Source organism: Amia ocellicauda, chromosome 21, assembly GCF_036373705.1.
Source record: "Amia ocellicauda isolate fAmiCal2 chromosome 21, fAmiCal2.hap1, whole genome shotgun sequence".
Classification (NCBI taxonomy): domain Eukaryota; kingdom Metazoa; phylum Chordata; class Actinopteri; order Amiiformes; family Amiidae; genus Amia; species Amia ocellicauda.
This window is the reverse complement of record NC_089870.1, coordinates 17,015,799-17,037,726: the sequence shown is the minus strand read 5'-3', so window position 1 is coordinate 17,037,726 and position 21,928 is coordinate 17,015,799. Positions and strand designations below refer to the sequence as shown.

At 36.9% G+C, this 21,928-nt stretch overlaps 1 protein-coding gene across 1 annotated transcript; it reads right to left on the bottom strand.

Annotated features, from left to right (window-relative positions):
• Positions 1–422: 422 nt before the first annotated feature.
• clmna (calmin a) lies at positions 423–20,512 on the bottom strand. The gene is made up of 13 exons (XM_066694280.1): positions 20,082–20,512; positions 9,948–10,009; positions 8,875–8,970; positions 8,598–8,681; positions 8,338–8,430; positions 7,542–7,735; positions 7,060–7,253; positions 6,617–6,699; positions 4,913–6,223; positions 4,294–4,457; positions 3,577–3,664; positions 3,028–3,092; positions 423–2,279 (listed from the first exon to the last, which is right to left on the bottom strand). The coding sequence occupies exons 1-13, from the start codon at positions 20,164–20,166 to the stop codon at positions 2,114–2,116; spliced, it is 2,685 nt and encodes an 894-aa protein (XP_066550377.1). The 5' UTR covers positions 20,167–20,512; the 3' UTR covers positions 423–2,113.
• Between the last annotated feature and the right edge of the window lie 1,416 nt (positions 20,513–21,928).

Sequence of the window (21,928 nt, the reverse complement as noted above, 5' to 3'; positions counted from 1 at the left end):
GCCTCACTTTATCGTGCACTTTTGGAATGCATGTAAACAGCCCCCTTATGTTACTTAAATAAATAATATTGTTTATGCATGTTTACATTTAAATCTTGGGAATAGTAATAAGCAGTTAACCTTAGAAAATCACAACGCGCTCTCTCTAAATCCAGGAGTGTTTTTTCAAATTAATGTGTCTGATGTGTTCTGAACTGACAACTGTGCTATAATTATCACAAGCCTGCCGAACCCCATGTGATGATTATTGACTTGCAAAGGGCACAATAATGTTTCTATAACCATGATTGTACATCATGCAGCAAAATTCAATTACTGAAAAATGCATTTAATTAAGCATTTAGTTGTTAACTATATAATTATAAAGTGAATACAGAACCATCTTACAGGATTAAAACAAACAAAACAAAAAACACATCAACAAAGGGCAAAATATTTTTTATTTCACTTGACTGATGATTTTGACACAAGTGGAGCGGCCTGTCGCTACCTTTAAAAATGCATGATTCAGATATTACAACTTACTGGGTCACTTGTTTAAACTAGTATAATGTCTCTAAGGCATAATCGTACTCCATACTCCATGACTTCAAATAAGCATTGCCTTTGCATTTATATTCAAATATACACATATGAGCTGTTAATTTAGCATTGACAATGACAGTAAATGGATAGCAGAGTAATGTAATCCATAAAAAAATCTTAATTTAATTTCTCAATACAGCTTAAAATGTTATTGTTCTGATAGCATTTTGATAAAATATTTTAAATTGTGCTTAGATTTCAAAAATACACCTAATAGGAAAATGATTTTACATTCTGACGATTCATGTAAACTATCATACTTAAATCATAGAAAGTGTCCTTAAATAGACATCAAAAGGTATGTACTTTAAATTTGAAAGGAAACTGTTACACCAACCATAACAAAATATTATCAAACGTACTAAAGCTATTGCTCTTATTTCAATCTACATAAAGAAAATGTCTGCCAAAAGAAAATCTCAAACGTGACTTTAAAATAACAATAATCGTACCCTTATAATTTTAGTACATTTTAAGTATACATTAGAATTTTAAGTACAGCAAGCATTATGAAACCTAATTTATAAAACATTGTGAAACAAAATATATATTTATAAAGCACTTCAGAAATCCATTCTTCATATTTTAAGATCCATCAGCTTCAAAAAGCTTCATTCTCTATTTCAGTTTTTTCAAAATATACAAATATAAGTTTACTAGATACTGTCACACCTGAATAAGTTCTCCTAATTGTAATATATATGTGGGAATAAACAAACCAAGCTTATATTCATTTTGTGACTAAAGCAAACCAGAAGGCCCAGCCTTTCACCGCTCAAAATACTGTTTCTTTGGCAGTTTATGTCCATCAAAAGTGCAGTTTACATAAATAAGCATTATCTTCAAGCAGTCAATGAGAGTAGTGGAGAATTCAAAGACCAAAGCCAATTAAATGTGCTTTGTCTTTTTAATATACTACCTTCTGTATCTCATACAACATATTGTACCTTTAAGGTGTGCTCAATTTCAAAGCTAGTTATTTCTTTGTAAAATAACCAGAGCATTTAGACAGTGGTTAAGGAGAAACATAAAAGGTTAAAAAAACAAAGAAAAGTTCATTGTCCTTCTTATATTAAATTACTGGCTCTTAGGTAAACAATAAGAATGATTTATAAACGGAAATTGCTTAAGCATTACAAACTAGAATAACTCCATGTTGCACAAAGAGAAAGCAATAAAGGTCACTTGCCTCTAACATGAAACTAAATTGTAATCATATTTAAGTTGTCTATATACAAATCCAGAGTAAAAGTAACCAAGTAAAAAAAAAAAAAGACATGTATACATTCTACTTTTCAAATGCTTTCGAACCACAGAGGAAGCTAAAAATCAGTATTCAAAAGCATACAAAACAAAACACATGTGAATTATTAATGAACTCCAAAATGGACATTGTACGAACTGAATGGCCCACCTGGATTCATATTTGCAGGTTTTGTTCTAAGCCTCCCCTTGTCCGTAAACATCGATTTTGAAGCAGATTTAAGTACCATAGTGCATCTAACGCCTTAAGCCTTGGTTTCATTTCTTAGTTGAAGAAAAACTGTGGCAGAGTCTGGAGGTCGAGTTGCGGAAGGAGGAAGAGGCAGTAGAGGAGGATCCACAGGAAGAAAAGCAGGTGGATCTCCTCAGCTGTGGCTTGGCTCGAGTCCTCAAAGGAGGTCACTGAACTCTCTGGCCCTCTGTATCCACTCCTGCAAAACAATGATCCCCCTGTAAACAAAGTCTATGGATACACTAGCACTCCCCCCCTAAAAAAAGTTAAGGGATGGGATTTCATCTTAAGATATTCTGAAACAATACAGAAAAAGTTTAAGCTTTTCCAGGTTCCAATACAAGAACGTCAGACTGATTTTAACTAATTCATTTTGAGTATGAATTAGTATTACATAGTACTAAGCTGCCAATTGTGCTTTTGGCTAGACTACTTCCCGAAGCTGTGTCCCAATCCTAAAGAGATTCCAAATTCACGTTAATTGATCAGTTTGACATTGTTCGTTTTTTCTATTCCACGTTTGTGGTGGTATACCCCCTCTTAATATAGCAGAAACAATAGCTCATGCTTCCTTGTTCACCTAGTTCTGCTCTATTCTAAAGACTTTGCCTTGACGGTTTATAATTTTTCCACTCCTGCCACTTGTTTTAGTTCAAAGTGGATTTTCCTGTATTCATTCATTGAACATGGAATGTGCACCAGCCCCGCCAGTTTGTTAAGCTTCAAACTTATTATTACATTATTTTAACTTAATCTTTAATAAGTGGAAAAATCGAATATTTCAGTCATGGAAAATTACACCATATCGTAATCCCCCCCAACCCCCTCTCATGCTCTTTCATAAACTAAAACAAATACACAGTGATCACATGACTCAGTGGGCAGCAATCAATACCAACAAGTTTATCCAAAGAGTTATGTTTTTAGGAGTCTGCTAATGAAGATACCTGGTAACACAGCTGATAGTCTGATTCCTTTCATTCCCGCCTTCTTTGGTCTCGCTGCTTTTATTCTGAGAGAGAGAAGACACACTCAGTTTCACATATTTTTGTACTTTTGTATGTTTGAGCTAAAGGATCTGTGTTGGCTATGCTGGGTTAGTGAAACATGTTCTACAATGTATTTCTATTAGAAACTTGTTGCTGTTCAATGTTTTACAAAGGGCAAGAGAGCCATTCTGTCATTCTAAGAAACTGATTAATTACAACAAAAGGGAATTTACAATCTGACCCTTACATTTTATAAGATATGTAATTTATTGGAAAACATACAAAAGCCATCAGAAATAATGCATAGTTAAGAGGTTTAAGAGACCAAACACTTTTGCTAAAGGTATATTATGGTTATTCTTCTGCAACAAAAAGTAAAGGTGCAAACCAGATTATATATGCTAATTAAATATATATATATATGTATTTTTTTTTTCTTTACCAAAGAAATGTTGATCTACAAATCTACCAAAAGATTTCAAAATTCAAAAAGTTTCGGGACCATACCTTTAAGTCATCTGTATCATTAAGTTTCCTAAGGTATAAAACGTGAGGAAGGTGACTCTCCCTGGCTGACTCGCATGGTATTGAATTCCTGTTAAAAGAGAATTGTTGTCTTTATACCTTTTGGATTTATACTTTACTTGTCTATAAAGAGATGTATATAGTACATTTCACAGTGGTGAGCATCAGTGAAATCTGGAAAACATTACAGGACACATTTTATATTGAGAGAATGAAAATATAGATAAAAGTCTTGGCTGCTCAGTCACATTTTCATCATTGTGGATTAGGTTTGTTGAAGAATGGCAGGAAATCCTGCTGTAGACAAAATGGCTTTGAACCCTGTCCTGTTGATTTTGACTGACTAAAAACGCTGTCCTAGAAAAACATGACAAGTACAAACATTAGCGAGGAAAAGAATACAACAGCTGTCATATCACCCGTACTGCAGTGCCACACTGTCTGGTAAGGACTGGTACAGATTTCAACACGCATACATCATCAAATGAATGACCAATTTCACTTTCAAGCTTCCCCTTCCAATCACCTCGGACGACATACAAGAAGTCAGTGCAGTAGAGATAAAATATTAGAGACTGAAGTCATAGTCCTTGTTAAATAAACGGAAGTAAACACTGATGTTTTCACCAATCAAAAAGAAGAAACAGTAAAATTTTGTTACACGAGGATGCCATGCGTTACATGAGATAACTACAGTACCTTGGGATCTCTCCGTGTTTTCTGGCACTGGATTCTTCTGTAGGACTAATACATTCACAGTTATCAGAGTTGACATCTCCCAGGTCCCGAAAGTCCTCATGCTGTTCGCTGAAATCAGATTCTGTGGCTCCTGGCATTGTATCTGGGATCTGTTCCTCTGCAGTCTTTGCCATGAACAGAAAGACAGAGTCAAACTACAGACATCCTGGGCTGCCCATGAAGTCTCAAGAAGCCCAGATGACAATATGTCAGAAATAAATAATGTACAAGAGATGGAATATACTGTAATAATATAAAATGTCAATACCCACAAGCTCAAGGAGCATAACACATCATTTGCAGCTAACAAGCCTGATCTATTTAAACAGAAATAAATTAATTTAAAAAAAATTCTTTAATAGCGGCTACTGGAGATGTCACAGATGGAGGAGACAAAACATGACTGTACACAGAACACATATCAATATATTAAAAAATGTCAGAAATCTTAGTGAAAATATGGGATTTCAAATTTAATAAACTCATTCTATTCCTTTTTTTAGTATAAGGATACATTTAAACTTAAAACAAGAAATTAAAAAAGGATAACAATTCTTTGTTTCTGAAAATTATGCATTACCTTATACAGTCTGAAGTCTTCATTGTTTTGTAGGAGTGCGTCAGCTTCGGATGATAGTATTTGGTCCGTTTGTTTTTCAGAGTTATTAAAGTCTCCCGACAGACGTTCTTGTTCAGATTGACTGGAATCACGATCGGCTCCCTGATTGTCTTTGTTCAAGTGGTTTTCATCAGTGGAAGCATCCACTTGTAATGTGTCCACATGATTTCCAAGGTATTCCTCTGTATTTTCCTTAAGATCAGACTTTTCATCACATGGTAAGTCATTGGGAGGCTCTGACATTGATTCATCAACATCTGATATGGTCACATAGTGAGAGTAGTAAACTATATCCTGAGGTATAGCAGAATCTGCAACACTGCCATTCATTTCACAGGGTTCACTATTGCAAAGTTCCTCATCAGGGAAGGTGTGACCATCTCGTTTCTTTGCTTCTCGATAGCCTTCTTCACCAACCTCTGTTGGAGGGGCACTGTTGCAGACAGAAGCTCGGGACACATCAGTAGATGGGTGGTCCGTTTCTCCACAGGCATTTTGTGGCAAACTCATTTTATTTTGTTCAGAACCATCCTGCTCTGCATTTTCATCATCCTTCAGGTCCAAAATATATCTGTATGCATCTTCTTCCTCCGAAGGCAGCTTAGACTTTGTGTGAAAGCCATCCATAGACGTTTGCGAGAAAGCCCCTTCATCTATGAAAAGCTCAGAAAAAACGGTGTCTTCTGTGGCATTTCCTTCAAGTGCGGATTCTGTACCAGAGTCCTGAACATTTTCTATGGTTTTCATCCACTCTACCCCCGTGGTCCCCTGCCCCGTATGATCGAGTGACAGTTCGCTTTCATTGAGAGAGCTGTCACTTCTGCTCTTGTGCAACTCGCCCAAGCTTTCTGGATGCACAGCTTCACCCAGAACCTCGCTCCAAGAGTCTGGTGAGTCAATCACCGAGTCCACAAAGGAAGGCTGGGGAGAACTTGAACTGGACACTGTGAAAGACACTTCCTTCCCCAGTTCTAAAGGTAGGTTTCTACAGCCAGGGGACTCTACATAGCTGGAGGTGGACTCTGAGGAATCTTCTTCGCTATTCCAAGGTTGACCATGTCCATCACTCAGCATCTCATTTACGGGAGACACTTGTTCCAAATCATCTGATACAGAGGAAATAAATATCTTTGGAGGCGGTTGTATCCAATCATTTCTTACAACATATGGGCGATCCCCATTCTTATGGGCATTGTGATCAGACTCTTCATTTAGCAAAGAATTCTGTCTCACTTCAGAAAGAGATTTTTCCACCACCTCAGAGATCTCCTCCTGTGAGAAAAAGTACATAAAAAATAAATGTGACTTACTTAGTGTAATACGTAAAGACACTGACATAATGAGTTGATACATCATAGATTGGAATATATTTCTTATTTCAAGTTATTGTATCCATAAATTAGGATGCCTATAAATTAGGATAATAAAATATAATTATCACCAGTTACTACTTGGATATGTTTATGGTATATTTGAAAATGAATTATTCAATTAATGTCAAAGTTATATAATTAAAATATCATCACACACTGGGATAACACCATTATTGCTGTAACGTCAGCAGGAGCACTGGATTTCCAATGTATAGATAATTAATCATTCAATTCCTCTTAAGCAATCATTCTTTGGTTACATGTAGTACTATATGACAGAATTATTACTCACATCCTCTAGCTCTGGAAAGTGTTCAAGAAACTGAGATACATATGTCATAATTGACTGTTCATCCGGTGAATTAATGGTAACATCTGTAAAGAGATTTGTTGTTTTAGTTGTTACTTGTAGCTTAATGAATCACATGATAGCTGTAAAGGTCATCAGTCTTTTCAAGAAGAAAAATAATCTACCATGTAGTTCAAGATGTAGGCAGTAATAGGGCCGGTTTTAGGTCGGCTTTGGTCTGACTATAGCATTTACACTGCCCTAGGTTGGCACAGAGCCATCCCCTTAAAGGGGCCAGTGTAAACGCAGTACTTGAAGCAGCTTATTATGCATTTATTTTCTATAGTGGTTTCCAAAATATTTCAATACTACATCAACACAATGCACTTCTAAAAGAAACCATATTATGCCATCGTATATTGTAAATCACAGTAGTGTAATCATACCCTCTGGTTCCAGGAGTCTGGGTATGCCCAGGCTGTAATGTGCTATTCTGAAAGCATCTTCTAGGTTTTCCCTTGGAGGTTTCTCTAGGGCCTTCTTCATATCCACCAAGCCGGGGTCAATGGCTTTAATTACTGCGAGGAATGCCAGGCCACTTGTCCAGCTTTTTCCAAAGTCTTGAACTGCCACACCATACCTTTCAAAGAAAAGTTGAAAATGTCCTTAAGTTTTAGATGGTAATAATCCAAAATAAACTATACTGTACACATTCAGGCACTGTTTTTACAACTGTATTATATGTTGTCTGAAGTATCACTGAATTAGACTGAATCTTATAAATCTAGCAAATAACTGGTGTTCCTCAATCAATCGATCAGCCCTTTCAATTTAAGGTAAGGCACACTGTAAAAATGTCACACACATGCAAACAGTCACACAAAGAAAGCTGGCAAGTCCTGCAAAACAAATGCTTGGGATGTCTTACTTTCTTGTTCGTCTCTGCACCCAGTGCAGTAGTGTTTTTATGGCCCTGCCATGATCCTTGTGCGACACAAACACACGCTTCTCCTCACAGGGAGTGCTGGGGTGGGACGTATCTGAGTCAGTGCTGTTGTGCAGTGAAGAAAGACTGGAGGAGGATGGAAACCTGCTCTTGATGTTCCCTGTCAGTTCTTTTATCTGTGAAAGCAGAAGGAAATGTCTTAGGTGTGTCGAGTACAACCTTAAACTCTATTCTCAGAGCTTTACTTTCAGCATTGTAAGTGTTTGAGTAGCGTGGTTCATGTGTTTACTTATAAGGGATAAGTAGCACATAGGACCCGATTAACTCATTCTTGAAACCACAGAGTGTAAAAGTAAGATAAGGTCTGTAATAGCATAAGTACGTACAACTTTAAGAAGTGTTTGGGGTTTGTTTTATGTCACAGTCAGTGTGGTCACATAATGCACAGAAGTGTGACGCCTTTGTCTGAATTTCCTTCACAGAAGTAGCACCGCAAGACCAAATCACAGCTGGAGTCTATAACTCGTAGGGAGAATGTGGCTCATTACCAGACCTGAATGGTGTTGAATTTGGTCTTTCTGCCTTTGCTGAATATTTTAAAAGAAAAATATACATTTCACTGCAGGGTAAAGCTTAAGTTGTTTAATACCGCAGATTACGTTCGCACTAATCGAGTGGGCAAGAGAAGATTTCTCTTTTTTATATTATTTTCTACATTCTCCCATTCACAAGTCCATAAAGACAGCTGCATTAAAAAAGTGTGGAGCACTTTTTGTACCTGAAAGAAGAGAATTATGTTCCATATCAGTCCAAGGACAATGGAGGAATTCCCATCTGCAATATCGGCAGCATCAATGCTGACCAGCTTCACCTGAAGACATTGACAGAAATGAATAAAATACTTCAAATATGGGAAGAAGATATTAATTAAACTTAAGATTCTACTTCAGTAAATTAATTGGGAAGCTAATATATGTTTTATTGCTGATAACATGAACCACAAGGTAGTGGAACATAAAATTGTCAATTAATACTTACATTTCTTTCCTCCAAGAAGTTCAAGACCTTAGCTATATTGTTTAGCCTAAATATTCGATGCGAAGATGGTTTGAAGCCATGCAGCTGGAAGAAATCAAAAACCACATTTGAAAAATGCTGAGGGAACATTTTCAGGGCTTTCAATTATGTGGCTTAACAATATGAATGGCAGTAGCATTGTGCTATGAATCGGCTTGCAAATACAAAATAGTACATTTAAAACTTAACTATCAAACTCAGATGACAAATAAAAAGGCAATAACTGAAAAAGGCTCACCAATTTATAGCCCGAGAGTTCCTCCAAAAGAGCCATCAAGATTCGGCCATCTTGAATGTCTTTAAATAAATTGTTCACTTCCAAGGGAGGTTTACACTGATGTAAACAATAAATACCAAGAGGTTAGTCATTGCAATTCTCTACGCAGGTTGTCAGAAAGTACTATTCAAAGGGGGGGGGGTGGGGACATTAAATACATGACTGATAAATAATTATCAAATATTCTTTGTTAGGAACAAAAACACTCCACAAATGTCTAAGCTCAATAAGGACATTGTTTGGTCATTCTGCAGCTTTGTCATATTAGTGTTCACGGTTCTCCTCAATTTTTCATTCAGCTTTCTTTCTCTATTCAGGTGGGATAGTGAATTAAACCTTCATTCCTTCACTCACTAATGATAATAATAATTTCCACTATCATTACAAAAAAGTTTGAGAGAAAAGTGAGACATTGGTGGTGGGGGGGGATTTACATTCTCACAGAATGGTAGGACAGGTTTAACTAGAAAGCTGAGAAGGCATCTTGATTCTATTACTTCAGAGATACCATCTGTATAAAGTTACAGGGAAATTAACTACTGACAAAATGTCACGTAACGTGGTGGCATATTTTGATGAAAATAACTATTCTCATTGCTTAGCTTAGCAAATGTGACTGAATTCAGCTACTTATAATTAACTTTATCCAAGGAAGTCTTAGTTTCATGTCTTTTCTGATGTCAGTCACAGTTTGCTTAGATTAAATCAGAGCAGATGTACTTTCAGACTTCACGCTTAAAGGTAGTATTTTATGTTTATACAAAAGATCCTCAAGATATTCAAGTGTTATTTCTGATCACTTAAAAGCCCATGTTTTTATGCCCGTGTTATACATACCAAATCAACAAAAACAACAGATTTAACAGAATAAAGCATCATCAATTGTTCTGCAATTTTAAATAATTCTTAAGACTGATTTGGACTGATTGAGTGTTATCCAAATCAAGTTTCAAAAGTTCCTCACTTGCTTAAGTCTTTGAAGGGTTGCTGAAACCTTTTCACCCAAATGAATTCAAAACATTCTTGATAGTCACCTTTTCTAGATGCAAATTTATCCACCTTGTAAATGTCCTCTTCTGAACAACTTCTCTTTCAACTGTGGGGAAGGAAAAAAGATAAGTTCTGAATAATGCATGGCGTTACAGAAGCAATCTGCGGACGTATTTTAAACAACAGAACCTTCTACTAACCATTAATTAGGCTTAGCCTTAAGCAGTAATACAGTAATAACAATAAAATACTCCATACAAAGATATATAGCATATACATATCAATCAAAGCAGACAGGGCATGTGGGTTATAATTAAATCTTGACATAAGCAAAGCAAAGCTCAAATTATGAGAAGTCTACTAACCATTTCCTGAGTATTATTTACCAAATAACTCAGATATACAGTGGCAAGGCCTAACTCTATCTTGACCAGACTTAATAAAGTACCTCATATTTCTATTTGTAACAGACCTGTTTTCATATACCACATATTATGGTAATTCACTGTACTTAACTTTCACCCATCTGGAAAATGAATGACTAAAAATGACTATTATACCCCTAAAGGATATAGAGGCAATAAATCGTCACCTCACTGACAGACTGAATACCTGACAGCCAAATCATTATCAGTTAAACCTGACCTTAAACCTTTTCCTAAAATCTAGCCAACCCCTAACCCCAGTCTTAATTCTATCTATAGCCTTAACCCTAAACCCAGCTCCACCCATAACCTTTAATCCTTATATGGGATTTGTTCTATCCTACTAGAATTCCCCTCTTCCTTAAATGAATTTGCTTTCAGCTTCCAGGCATGCTATTCTAATTATTGAGAAGGCTTTTTTTCCCCTCGTTATTGAGACACAGGACACCAATAGCTATAAGGGAACAAAGGAGCCCATTTCAAGCACTCAGGTTTGAGTAGTGCCTAATACATTACCTACATTAATTATGAATTAATTATGAGTTATGAACATTCCTCTCTTTTCAAAGGGGAGTTTATTTGATTTAAAACTCGTGTGTGTGTGTGTGTGTGTGTGAGAGAGGTTTCATAATACAGTCATTTATTGCCTTTCAGGGGAGCTCAAGGTTTGCATATCTGTGCATAAGAGTTAACCTTGGAAAACCACTGCATTTAAGTTACACAAATCACATGTGCAGAAGAAATAATACATATTTTGAACATAAAGGAGACTATTTTGATCAATGTCCATATATAATACTCCAATTAGATCCATACTATAAGTGGTAATCCTGCATAAACAAAACCTTGCTAATGCACCACTACTGTGATTCCTATAATTAACCGAGTTTCTTAAGAGGCCAAGGAACATTTCCAGGTCTGAAATCTGCTGTGATTTAAACTGCCAGGGTGTTTAAAAATTAATATTCTAGTTATTGCATTAGTGCATTAGCTCAGTGCCATTTGGTTGAGGGAATTCAGAGGCCAAGAACATCATTTGTATACACTCAGATTTACCATCCTCTTCCAATGACCGTGCAATATACAGTCTGAATTGCCTCAACGATTGCACCGCGTTCAACGTTGATTCTTCTACTCAACAATACTCTTTCATAATTAAACAGCAGCTCTCGGATATTCAATTCAGATGTCACATACAACTGGCACACATTAATCGTAGTGTTTGCAAGTGGTGTTAAATTATGTATAACAGCATTCAAGTATTGCTGCGCAAACAAACTTAAAGTAAGCCAAATTAACTAAAAAGGAGTATCCATAAAAGTAAATCTTATATTTCCTCCAACAAAAGTCTGCCAAAAGTTTAGACACGCTCCGTGCAAAACCTGAGAGCAATACTTCCCTGTAGATGTTTTAAAAAAAACGTTAAAAAAAAAAAAAAAAATATATATATATATATATATATTCAGGTATGTAATCTGAGCTAGTATTTAATAACTTTAAGGAAGCTTGCTCCCCCCCCCCATCCAAAAATATTCACAAATAGGAATAGATAGATAACAGAGAACATTGGCTGATGAAAGGGTTCATATAAGGATACAAACGATTACAAAATTGTTTAATATTACATTCAAATATACAAATTGTACTGGCATTGTACTGACTTTATGTTCCTAAACATCAATCTGATTTCCACAGTAATAATACAGGTTAGAAACGGTCTAGAAAGATGGATTTATATTTTTATGATGACATTCTCAATTAAACAAATTAAACAGAATTAAAATGAAATGAATGCACAGTAAATCTATGACCCACAGCACCGAAAGCGAATAAGGGATGCCTTTATATTTTCTTTCCTGTTTGTCAGATTCAGATAACAATTTCTCCTAGGAGACGGACGCAGAGTGGCTTTAGGCCTATCATGTGAGGTTCATTTGCTTGACATGCAAAGAATAGCAAAGCCAGCCAAAGCAGAAGATCTGTACTGCAACAACAATCATCCACAGAGACACAAAGAAGGGAAGTACTGGACTTGCAGATAGAGCCTGCCATGCCTTCCTTGTTCTTACTTAGTTTAGAAACACAGACATATGATTTAGCAACTCCAAATTATTATTTAACCAAAATCCTGCACTTAAAAAGCCTAACAATGAATGGAAATAATGGTGATTAGTGCCATACAAGGCATCATTCTGAAGCTATACAATTTCGATGCCCCAGTTTTAGTGTTAGTTTCATTTACTTGTTTGATATATGGAGAAGAAACCCCGCCATTGGCTAAATCCACCGGCTAAATGATGACTCAAAGATAAAGCTATAGACAAGTTCCAAGACAAGAACAAGAAGGTACAACACATTTGTGGGATTTCTCTGTCATGCTCAGCACATTACGCATAAATGTGGTAGATGCCAATTACTTCTCAGATGGACAGTGTAAGGATTTGTCTATGTGTAAACACCTTACGAGATGTCCACTGTTTATTATTATTGATGCTTTGCACTGTGCTACATTAAAACCACATTAAGACCACAGACTGGAAAAACAGGATTACATTTAAAGAGGTGCTGCATTTGGAAGTCATTTAAGGAAAAGCTTGCTTGCTCAGAGTAAACAGAAATGCACACGAAGAAGTAGTGAAGCTGACGCATGAACATGTTTTCTCCTGTGAATGCCAATTAGGAGGCTTTCAAAAAAGAAATTGAAAGGGAAAAACTGTTCTCAGACATGAAGATTCCCCCAGATGTTTTAGCACATAAAGACTAGCTTTTTTGGCAAATACTCTTACTGTAAAAGCAGGCTAGAAATTAACATTAATAATTCTTTTCTGAACACATTTTCTATCAATACATAACATTCAACACAAGGAATGTTTTCTTGAAAGACAGATTTAAACTTGCTTCTAAAAATTGGATATTGGAAAAGATGGTCTTCATCTGAACCCTGAATCTGTGACTAGTGTGTTTAGCAGGATTTAAATGTTGCATGCTAGGGCACAGCCTATTTTAAGAATGTGTAGTCATTTCAAAAATTGAGTTATTTCCTAGCCTACCACATCAATCCATTTAGTAAAGAGGTCGTATTGTAGTTTATAAAACGGCATGACATCAACCACACTTTTCTGTCCATTTTCCTATATAGGCTCATTTTCATTCAAAGGAAAGGTTTAGAGGGGGACCACAGGCAGCCATTTTATCGACAGTCAACTGGTTTCCATAGCAACAGAAAGTGTGTGTTTTATTTATTTGCTTTTGAAAGAAAAAAAGGAAACAAAACAAATAGCCACACTTTCACCTCTCAACTCTGGGAGTCCAATGAATAATGCTGTAACAAATTGTCCTTAAACCTAGTATGGTGCAGCATAGCTCTTATAATGGGACACATCCATAATTTATGCTTCATGGGGTTATAATTCACAGGGCAAATTCTCATTTTCTAATACAGCAGGGTTTAACATTCAAAACTCTTCTCTTCTAATTTCTGATTATTCTTCTCATTATTGTTACAATGGCCAAGTGTCCTTTAAATGAATCATAGTAACATCACTGATTATACAATTATATAATTATACAATCCGGTTTTATATATTATATTATATTATATTATATTATATATATATATATAGTTTTATATAGTTCAGTGTTTAATTGTTTAATAAGAGCTTGCAAAGCTTTAAAATAATTATATATATGGCTTACATTTAAGTTACATTTACCATTTACCACAGTGGATATATTCCTCAGATTTTGATCCAAAACGACAGATACTGAGACAATATCCTCACTGTAACCTTCTGTGTTTCAGGCAGGAATAGTCTATACCTATCATTACCTCACAATTTTATCAGGCCAACAAAAGAGAGAGCAGAGTCACTATACACAAAACTAAATACATGCCAAGTAGCCAGTTCTGTGAAGAAAATCTTTTAACCTGCACATTCCCCCAACATGTCCAAAATTAGAAGCAGACTGTGAGTGATTCCATGAGGCAGAAAGGTCAGTATGTAATGGGCCTCTATTTTCCAAAACGGTTCAGGAGGTGAATAAAGGCACTCGAAGAATGACTATCATTGTGCATCTCCCAAAGCAAGGGCAGTCTGATTTCGTTTTTAAACTCTTATTTGGGCATCCCACCAAAGGTTTCCCAACAGGTCCAATTACGGTGTTTATCTAATATGGGTCCGATTTACATCGAGCTCATTCATCCAGAAGATAGACCAAAATTGCATGTGCTGAAACTGGGTCGTCTTCCTTTACAAGCAATCTGAACAGATCAAACATTCGGGATGCTGCCCAGATTTTACTGCAGTCTGTTGCTTTAAACATACTGTCTGACTGTGTTTTAAAATCAAGATGAGAAATATAAGAAACTGCCGGCACTTTTTAGGGGAAAAAATACATAGTTTAAATACAAATCTGTGCATCTTCCTTACTAATATATATTCTAACTACAGCTATAACTATTTTTGAGCTACACTTGCATACATTAAGTGATATTACATTTGATGGTCAATACTGTCTATTAAAAACTCAATCATACAGTTTTTTCTTCAACATTTCTTTAAAGATCAGTTTTAGTTCTATCGAGGTATTGCAACAAATTAATTATGCACAAAAATGTGTTAATATGCATCTTTGAGCCACTCACATTTTCTAAGATGGAAACCAGTGCATTATTATCTTTCTAAGTGATGTCTTTACTTTATGAAAAGCTGTACAAACAAAGCTACTCTTAAATGTAATATTGATTTATCCATGATGTTGTGGGGGGGGGGTGGGGAACAAATCCTAATCAAGGCGATACTTGCTCATGAAAAGCAGGGCTTGCATCGGCCCCCTATCAAGTCTGAACAAATACCACAGAGGGTTTGCAGGTTTAATGACTAACTACAATTAACTCATAAATAGCCACACTGCCCTGCTCAACACACAAGTCACTACTCAAGGTTACTGTAAGGCTTGGTAACTCTCACGGTAACTGAGTGCCAATTATTCAGCTGAAAGTAACTCGCTTTTTTCAATCTATTTAACATCCAGCCACATCTCACGAACACACCGGGAGAAGCAGAACCTGTTACAACATCTGTGAAGCACTAGCAGCTGTAAATGCCCATGCAGACTTTAACCCTTTCCGAGACAGGTACAGTAAATACATTTCCAATACAGAATATAAATACTCCATGTCACATGCACTTCCGCAGTCAAAGTATCCCATCTACTCCTGGATTTCAAAGCGATGACGATTTCCGCAGATGTTCCAGTTGTGTTTTACTCATCTGCATGCCAGCGCAGACAGCCAGGGCTTTGGTCTTAATCCATCATCAGACAGCTGCATTAAACGAATCCACCCACAATTCATCTGTGCTTTTGTCTTATGCTGACACCTCCTTGACAGTTAATAGTATGATGACATGCAGTAGCTTGAACCAAGGATGTGTAACTCTAATGGAGAATTACAGTTTCGGTTTATACTGACTTTACGGAAGTCTTCCTTTGAAGTCTCAGTTCTGTCCAACCAGCCCAGTACTGCATCAGACGGTATAGGGAGGAGATTTAATTAATATGTTGCAAGCTTAAAATAATACATTATTTGATATGGCATGCCACAACATGAATGTTGAATAAAATAATAAGAAGAACATTATTACATTAATTAAAAGAAAATGTTCTGCCTTAAAGAATATCAGAGTTCTAGATAGTTTACAAAGCAATGTAGCAGTGTGTTTTAGCTTCAGATCTTATTACATTTTGTTCAAATAAACTACTACCACGTGACTTACATTTTATATAAAAAACTTTACTTTAGACAAACAAAGATTTACCTATCCTAACAACACATCATGTTCCCTTTGCAACCTCCAATTTGCAAAAACTTGTATGTCTAGAAAAAAACAAAAGACCTGATAAATTCAAAACTTTGACCCACCCACTACTAGCAAACTACAAACCTGTACATCAGAGCGGTTTGCATTTATGAGTAGTAGAAAGTAGCATCTTACAAAAATTGAAGCCACCACATAGTACAGGTTTGTAGTTTTTCATTAGCAGTTCTATTCTTTTCAGTCTATTTCAGAAACGTATTTGTCTAATTGAGGCAGCATATGAACACCATACAAAAACAAGACTTCCCCTCACATACTACAAGAATACAACTGAGAGGAGTTTTTAATATGCTGCAGTCTGCTAATTATTCACAAACAATTCCAGAAAGCAAAGCACTCATACAGGGCAGAGATCTCGCTAAATATAGCAGACATAAACCCATTTGACCTTTAATGAGAATTCAGAGAAACTGGCTTTTAGAAACATTTTTGATCTTTCATGTATAAGGCCATTACGGTTAATGAGAGTGGAAGCAGGTGGGTTAATCCGCAATACCAGGAAATGAAGATGTTGGGAATTACAGGACATGTTTTTGTATAAATTATGTACCGATAGTCTGAGTGAAAAATCATCCTTGCGTTTCCTATGGAATAATGTGGACCAAATGATCTGGGGCAAGGCTCATCCTACGCAAATAAGTGGGAGGAATGCAAATTACTACAAAAGAGACTGCTTGAATTGTTTCGTGAGTAGACCTAACAAGTCTGATAGTATTCTGTACACTTATCTTGATTCAGTAAAACTGCTCAAATATCAAAAGGACTGCATTTTTTGTCTTATTTTTAGATGTTATATATAGGGGCACTGCAAATAACTATATTTGGACTGTAGCATTGAAGAATAATAACTTCTAACATTTCAGGAATGCCCAGGATTACTCAACAATAGCTGAACCAACAGGACAGATTTTTAGGGAAAGGCCAAGAAAATTGCAATGGCTCAAGCTGAAAGTCACAAAGACATTTGAAGCAACTAAAAATCAAAGGAAATGATGACACCGAAAACTCCAGAGGTTATAAACAGATGAAACACTATACAGCAGCTCCCTCCATAATCTACACTTCTGTATGAAAATAAGCAGTGCTGTATTTTGAAAGTCAGGCCATGTTTACTCATGGGTCTGATATGGAACTGGCACTAATTCAAGAGGGAGAGAAGGAACAGCACATTCAAACACGTCTGTGCAGTCAGTTTCTCAATCCATGCGTTCTGGAAAAGTCCCGAGATACGGCACAATAGTTCTATTTTTCCTTGGAAGAAGAACCAGTCAGACAGAGAGAAGGGAAGCGATTGCTAGCTTAATTAGCCAGTCTGACATAGCACACGCAGCCTCCATTCCTATTATTATTTATTTAACAAGCAGATGTTGAAGCCATACATGTAAATCTGCTGTATAAACACTGCCACCCTCCTTGTAGGTTCTCCATTGTGACAAAACGAACACGCACACATACCGGAGAAGCATGCAGTCGTGCATGCAGTTCAAAGGCACACTGTGTGGTTCTCAGATCCGTCATGGCGCGATCAAGAGGTCATGCAGCTAGCAGCTAGTGTTGGTCTCAAAATTCGAACATGGTTAGAGTACCACAGGTGGTCTTTATAGTATCAAAAAAGGGAGAGTAAAGAAAAATGTTCTTGGCAGATTCACGTCAAGCCACAACAACAATTCCTACTGACCTGACGCCACACACTTTCCTTTTACCTTTCATCTTGGCAATATCTCAGGGTAAAAAGGGGCACTTGCCTAATGGGATGTGAGGGAAGTTAGTTTCACCGACCTATCATTATTTCACTTGAACTCTACATATATTGTGTATCAAAGAAACATTATTTAAATGTAATAAAATCTGATCTGGCATAAATTCATAACCAGTGAATTCTCCATAGGCTTTCAATGTTTCAGACAACATAGTTTTGATTAGATACTATATCATATAAACTAGATGCATCATCTCATGACAAAACACGTCTACACTTCCCACTATTGCAGAGATCAGCCTGAATCCCAATTAGCTGTGTGGCTTTCAAAAGCATGCAATGTGTGGGAACAACACTGGAGTGAAATTCCTGCATCTAATTCTGAAGGGCATGCACGTTTTCTATTCAAACGATTATTACTCTTCGGACTTGTAATGGCATGTTTTCCATCACAGAATAGCACATCCCAATCATAATATTGGTTGTTTTGAAAAATGTGTAGCTTTTGGCAATACTTTTTGTTTTTGTCTCTCTCTTTAATGGTAAAGTACATTTCTTTAAGTGCTAGCAGATATTTAGATATGTCTTCAACACCAACACCTCCTGGTAAAGCTGTATTGTGAATCCCACACATTTAAAAGTGTCAAATTTCATCTCAATAGCTATATACAAAAAGCAACACTTCTAAATGTGCTCTCATACACACAATTGTATACTGTGTCACTGCTGGCAGAGGACCATACAGCACCGATATATGTTGCTCCAATCACTCCGTATTTCACAGTGGATAACTGGTTAACCTCAATACAAACCTCAGCTTTTTTTTTTTTACTAAAAGATACAGCTGGTCTGTGCACAAAAAGTTCAACTTTTGTTTAATCTGACAACAAAACATGGACCAATCAACTTCCAAGTTATTTGGATTCTTTTCAAGCCTCTTCTTTGTAGGCATGCAGTCGAGTGGTATATTTGATGCTAAAATACATCAAGAACAGCATACCCACTGAAAAGCATAGAGGTGAACCTGTTTTGCTTTGGGGCTGTTTTGCATCCTCCAGTGTTGGTGCCCTTATTGGAATTGAGGGATGGATGGTTTCCAAAATATACCAAGCTATTTTAGTCAATAAACCTAGTGTCCTCAAACATGGTTGCACATTGACTTTATAGCATGATAACCATGCAAAGCACATCCACATTTACCTGAAAATGGTTCACAGAGCACACAATCAATGTTCTTGATTGGTCACTACTATCTCATACATGTGGAAAAACTGTATATTTATAAGGTAGCAAATGTTTGGGTAAAAGCTTCAAAAATGTACATCTAAGGTTTTCCCAAAGTTACTGCTACATGTGTTATTGCTTGCCATGTATGTTTAAGTATGTATGTGGGAGTTCAGCTGTGTTTGTTTCCAATATTACAGAGAAATATACAAGTACTTCATGGCTGCATTACTTATGGTTTCTAGTATATCCAGGTAGATGAGGCGTAATTGCCGTTTTGAACTTCACCATGCCTGAAGCACAGGACATCAGATAGGATCTCATCTTTCACTACATCAGGGAACTCCTGTAGTCACTACACTACGTTGCTTTTTAACTCTCTTTTGAAATCCAAGCTCTGTTTCAAATATAGATTATGATGCGAGTCTTTAGACTAGAACCCAAGGGTTTACAGAAGAAAATGAAGGGGGGGATAAAGTTAAATCTGCAGTTGACCTGCAACCTCATTTAGCTACCCCCATTTCACCATGGAAATAGTCTAGCATCTGGTATACATTACTCTGAAAGCCTGCTATCCTCTCTGTGGGCACCTAGACGCCGTGTTCAGTATGCATCATGGGTGTAACAATGTTTCACTATTTTATTTATCAGCTACAGTGTGACTAGATACAGTATCTGATCTATAATCTGAACAGAAGTATCAAGAAGTAGCGACTGACTCATGGTAAGAGAGCTATAGCACAACTGTCTGGTCCTGAGTAAAAGCAACATCTCTCAATGGACGCTTGAAACTACTATTATTAAGATCATCATCATCATCATCATCATCATCATCATCAAAGCCAACCGAGTAAAGTAATGCCAGGTTCTGTCCCCATCCACCGCAGATCCCATGCATCTATGGGTAGCTACGACTAGGCAGCTCACATGGCACCTTCTCAGTCCACCTACCTTGCAGATTCTGCACTCTGATGTCGCTGATCTGTCCGATTAACTCCTCCCGTTCAAACCAGTCGTCCCATTCGTGTCCTGCCATTGGGACCCAGATAAAGCCCTTGGAAAAGTTGCAGGATACACCTCGTGTGAAATCGGTCCACTTCCGTCTGGCTTTTCTCTCTCTCTCTCTCTCTCTCTCTCTCTCCCTCTCGCTGTTGTTGTTTGTTTGGCAATCTCTTAAAACCAGCTCTAGTGCTGACAGGGAGCCATGGGCGAAAAGGAAGGACTTTAATCTGCGATCAGACCCGTCGCTCCAGCGCTTCCCTGCTAGAGAGGATGGCTGTTAACTGTGCAACATTGTGATCGCCAAGTTAGTTTTCACTGTGACGTAGCCAGCCGCTCCAACAGGCGCACGGGCGGAGAGAAGCGAGGGAATGCAAAAGGCACCAAAAAGAAAAAAGAAAAAAGAAAGCACCTGGTTAATATTGACAGGAAAAGCAGCACCCGCCCACTTAACAAGCAGTGTGGAGAGAGGCAGGGACAGGGCAGAGGTGGAGAGCTCCGTTTAAGAGATCTGCATCTGTGCACATGCAAAGCACTGAGATTTTACATCTCTGCACCAGGGACATTTAACTGCCTCCTCCCTAGGGTGTCCAGAGAGACGCATGGATGGATGCATGGTCCCATCTATCATAATCCTTGAACAGCAAACACACACAACATGGCTCCTGTAGTATATGCACATGTATAGACGTGGTGTACAGACGTCTATGTGATCAGCGTCTATAACAATCTTCAATCTCAATGTCTTACTGGAAATCACTTTCCCCAATCGGGATGCAACAGTTTAAAGTCAACCAATGTGACTTCTCATTGACCTGTATGAAGGCTACCGCACTGCGCATGTCTGCGTTTTGCTGTGGTGGAGACAACGTGCGGAAATAAATGTATTTATAAGTGGTTGTGATCTCTGTCTCAGTGTGATGAATTTGTCTTTAAATAGTGTCATTTATTCTAGTTTTCCAGGCGACACTGGTGTGCAAGCTGAATCATGAGACAAAAGGAAATATGAATTCATTAGGGAAAAGCATTATAATCTTAAAACAAATCCTCAATGCTGTTGTCCAGAACAAATGTCGTTTCGTGGCTCAAGAGATTGTTTTTTCATTTTCTGTTACAATGAAGTTTCTCAGCAGGATAGGTATTAAAGACATCAGGAACATACTGAGATTATGATGAAGGTTTGAATTAGATCAGTTAATCACAGGACTTAAATAGCTGTATCTATATATGTTATACATGTTCTTGAACTGTGTTTGATGTACCATATCAGAGTTATTCCAATAATCATTTGTAGGTTTTTAAAATTGTATAGAGAAAATACTGATATGGCAGAATTTCAATCTTTGTTTTAAACAGCTTAATCTAAAGCCCGTGAGCAGTTTTACTAATTTAGGATTCTGTGAAAGCATGAAGAACCTAATTTTACAAATACAAGTACATTTTATTATTGAAAATGTTTTAAAAGTCCCTGAAGATACCATGTCTTATCTTGTTTAAAGCCAAAAGTGTTTTCTGACTCATCTTATGAAGAAGATGGATTTGTATATGGCAGTGTCTGGTATTTAATTCTAGTCCCATTTCAATAAACTCAACATTATTACAAGAGGAAAATGTAAAGAAAAGTCAAATCAATTTAATTTGCAATGCAGGTTTACAAAGCCTCTGGTCAGTGACCTCAAACGCTGTTTTATTTGGCTGCAAGATCATCGTTATGGAAATTCTGCCGAAGTTCATTGTCAGCTTCATTTCCAAACCCTGAAGATTAAAAGAGGATGTAGAAAAAACAACGATAGAGAGAT

Coding starts and splice junctions, on each gene's coding strand:
- clmna (XM_066694280.1), bottom strand. CDS start 20,166: ATGGCAGGACACGAATGGGACGACTGGTTTGAACGGGAGGAGTTAATC. Junction 6,700..7,059: donor CAGACTCCTGGAACCAGAGG/GTATGATTACAC, acceptor ATCTCTTTACAG/ATGTTACCATTAATTCACCG. Junction 3,665..4,293: donor AAACACGGAGAGATCCCAAG/GTACTGTAGTTA, acceptor CTCTTTTAACAG/GAATTCAATACCATGCGAGT.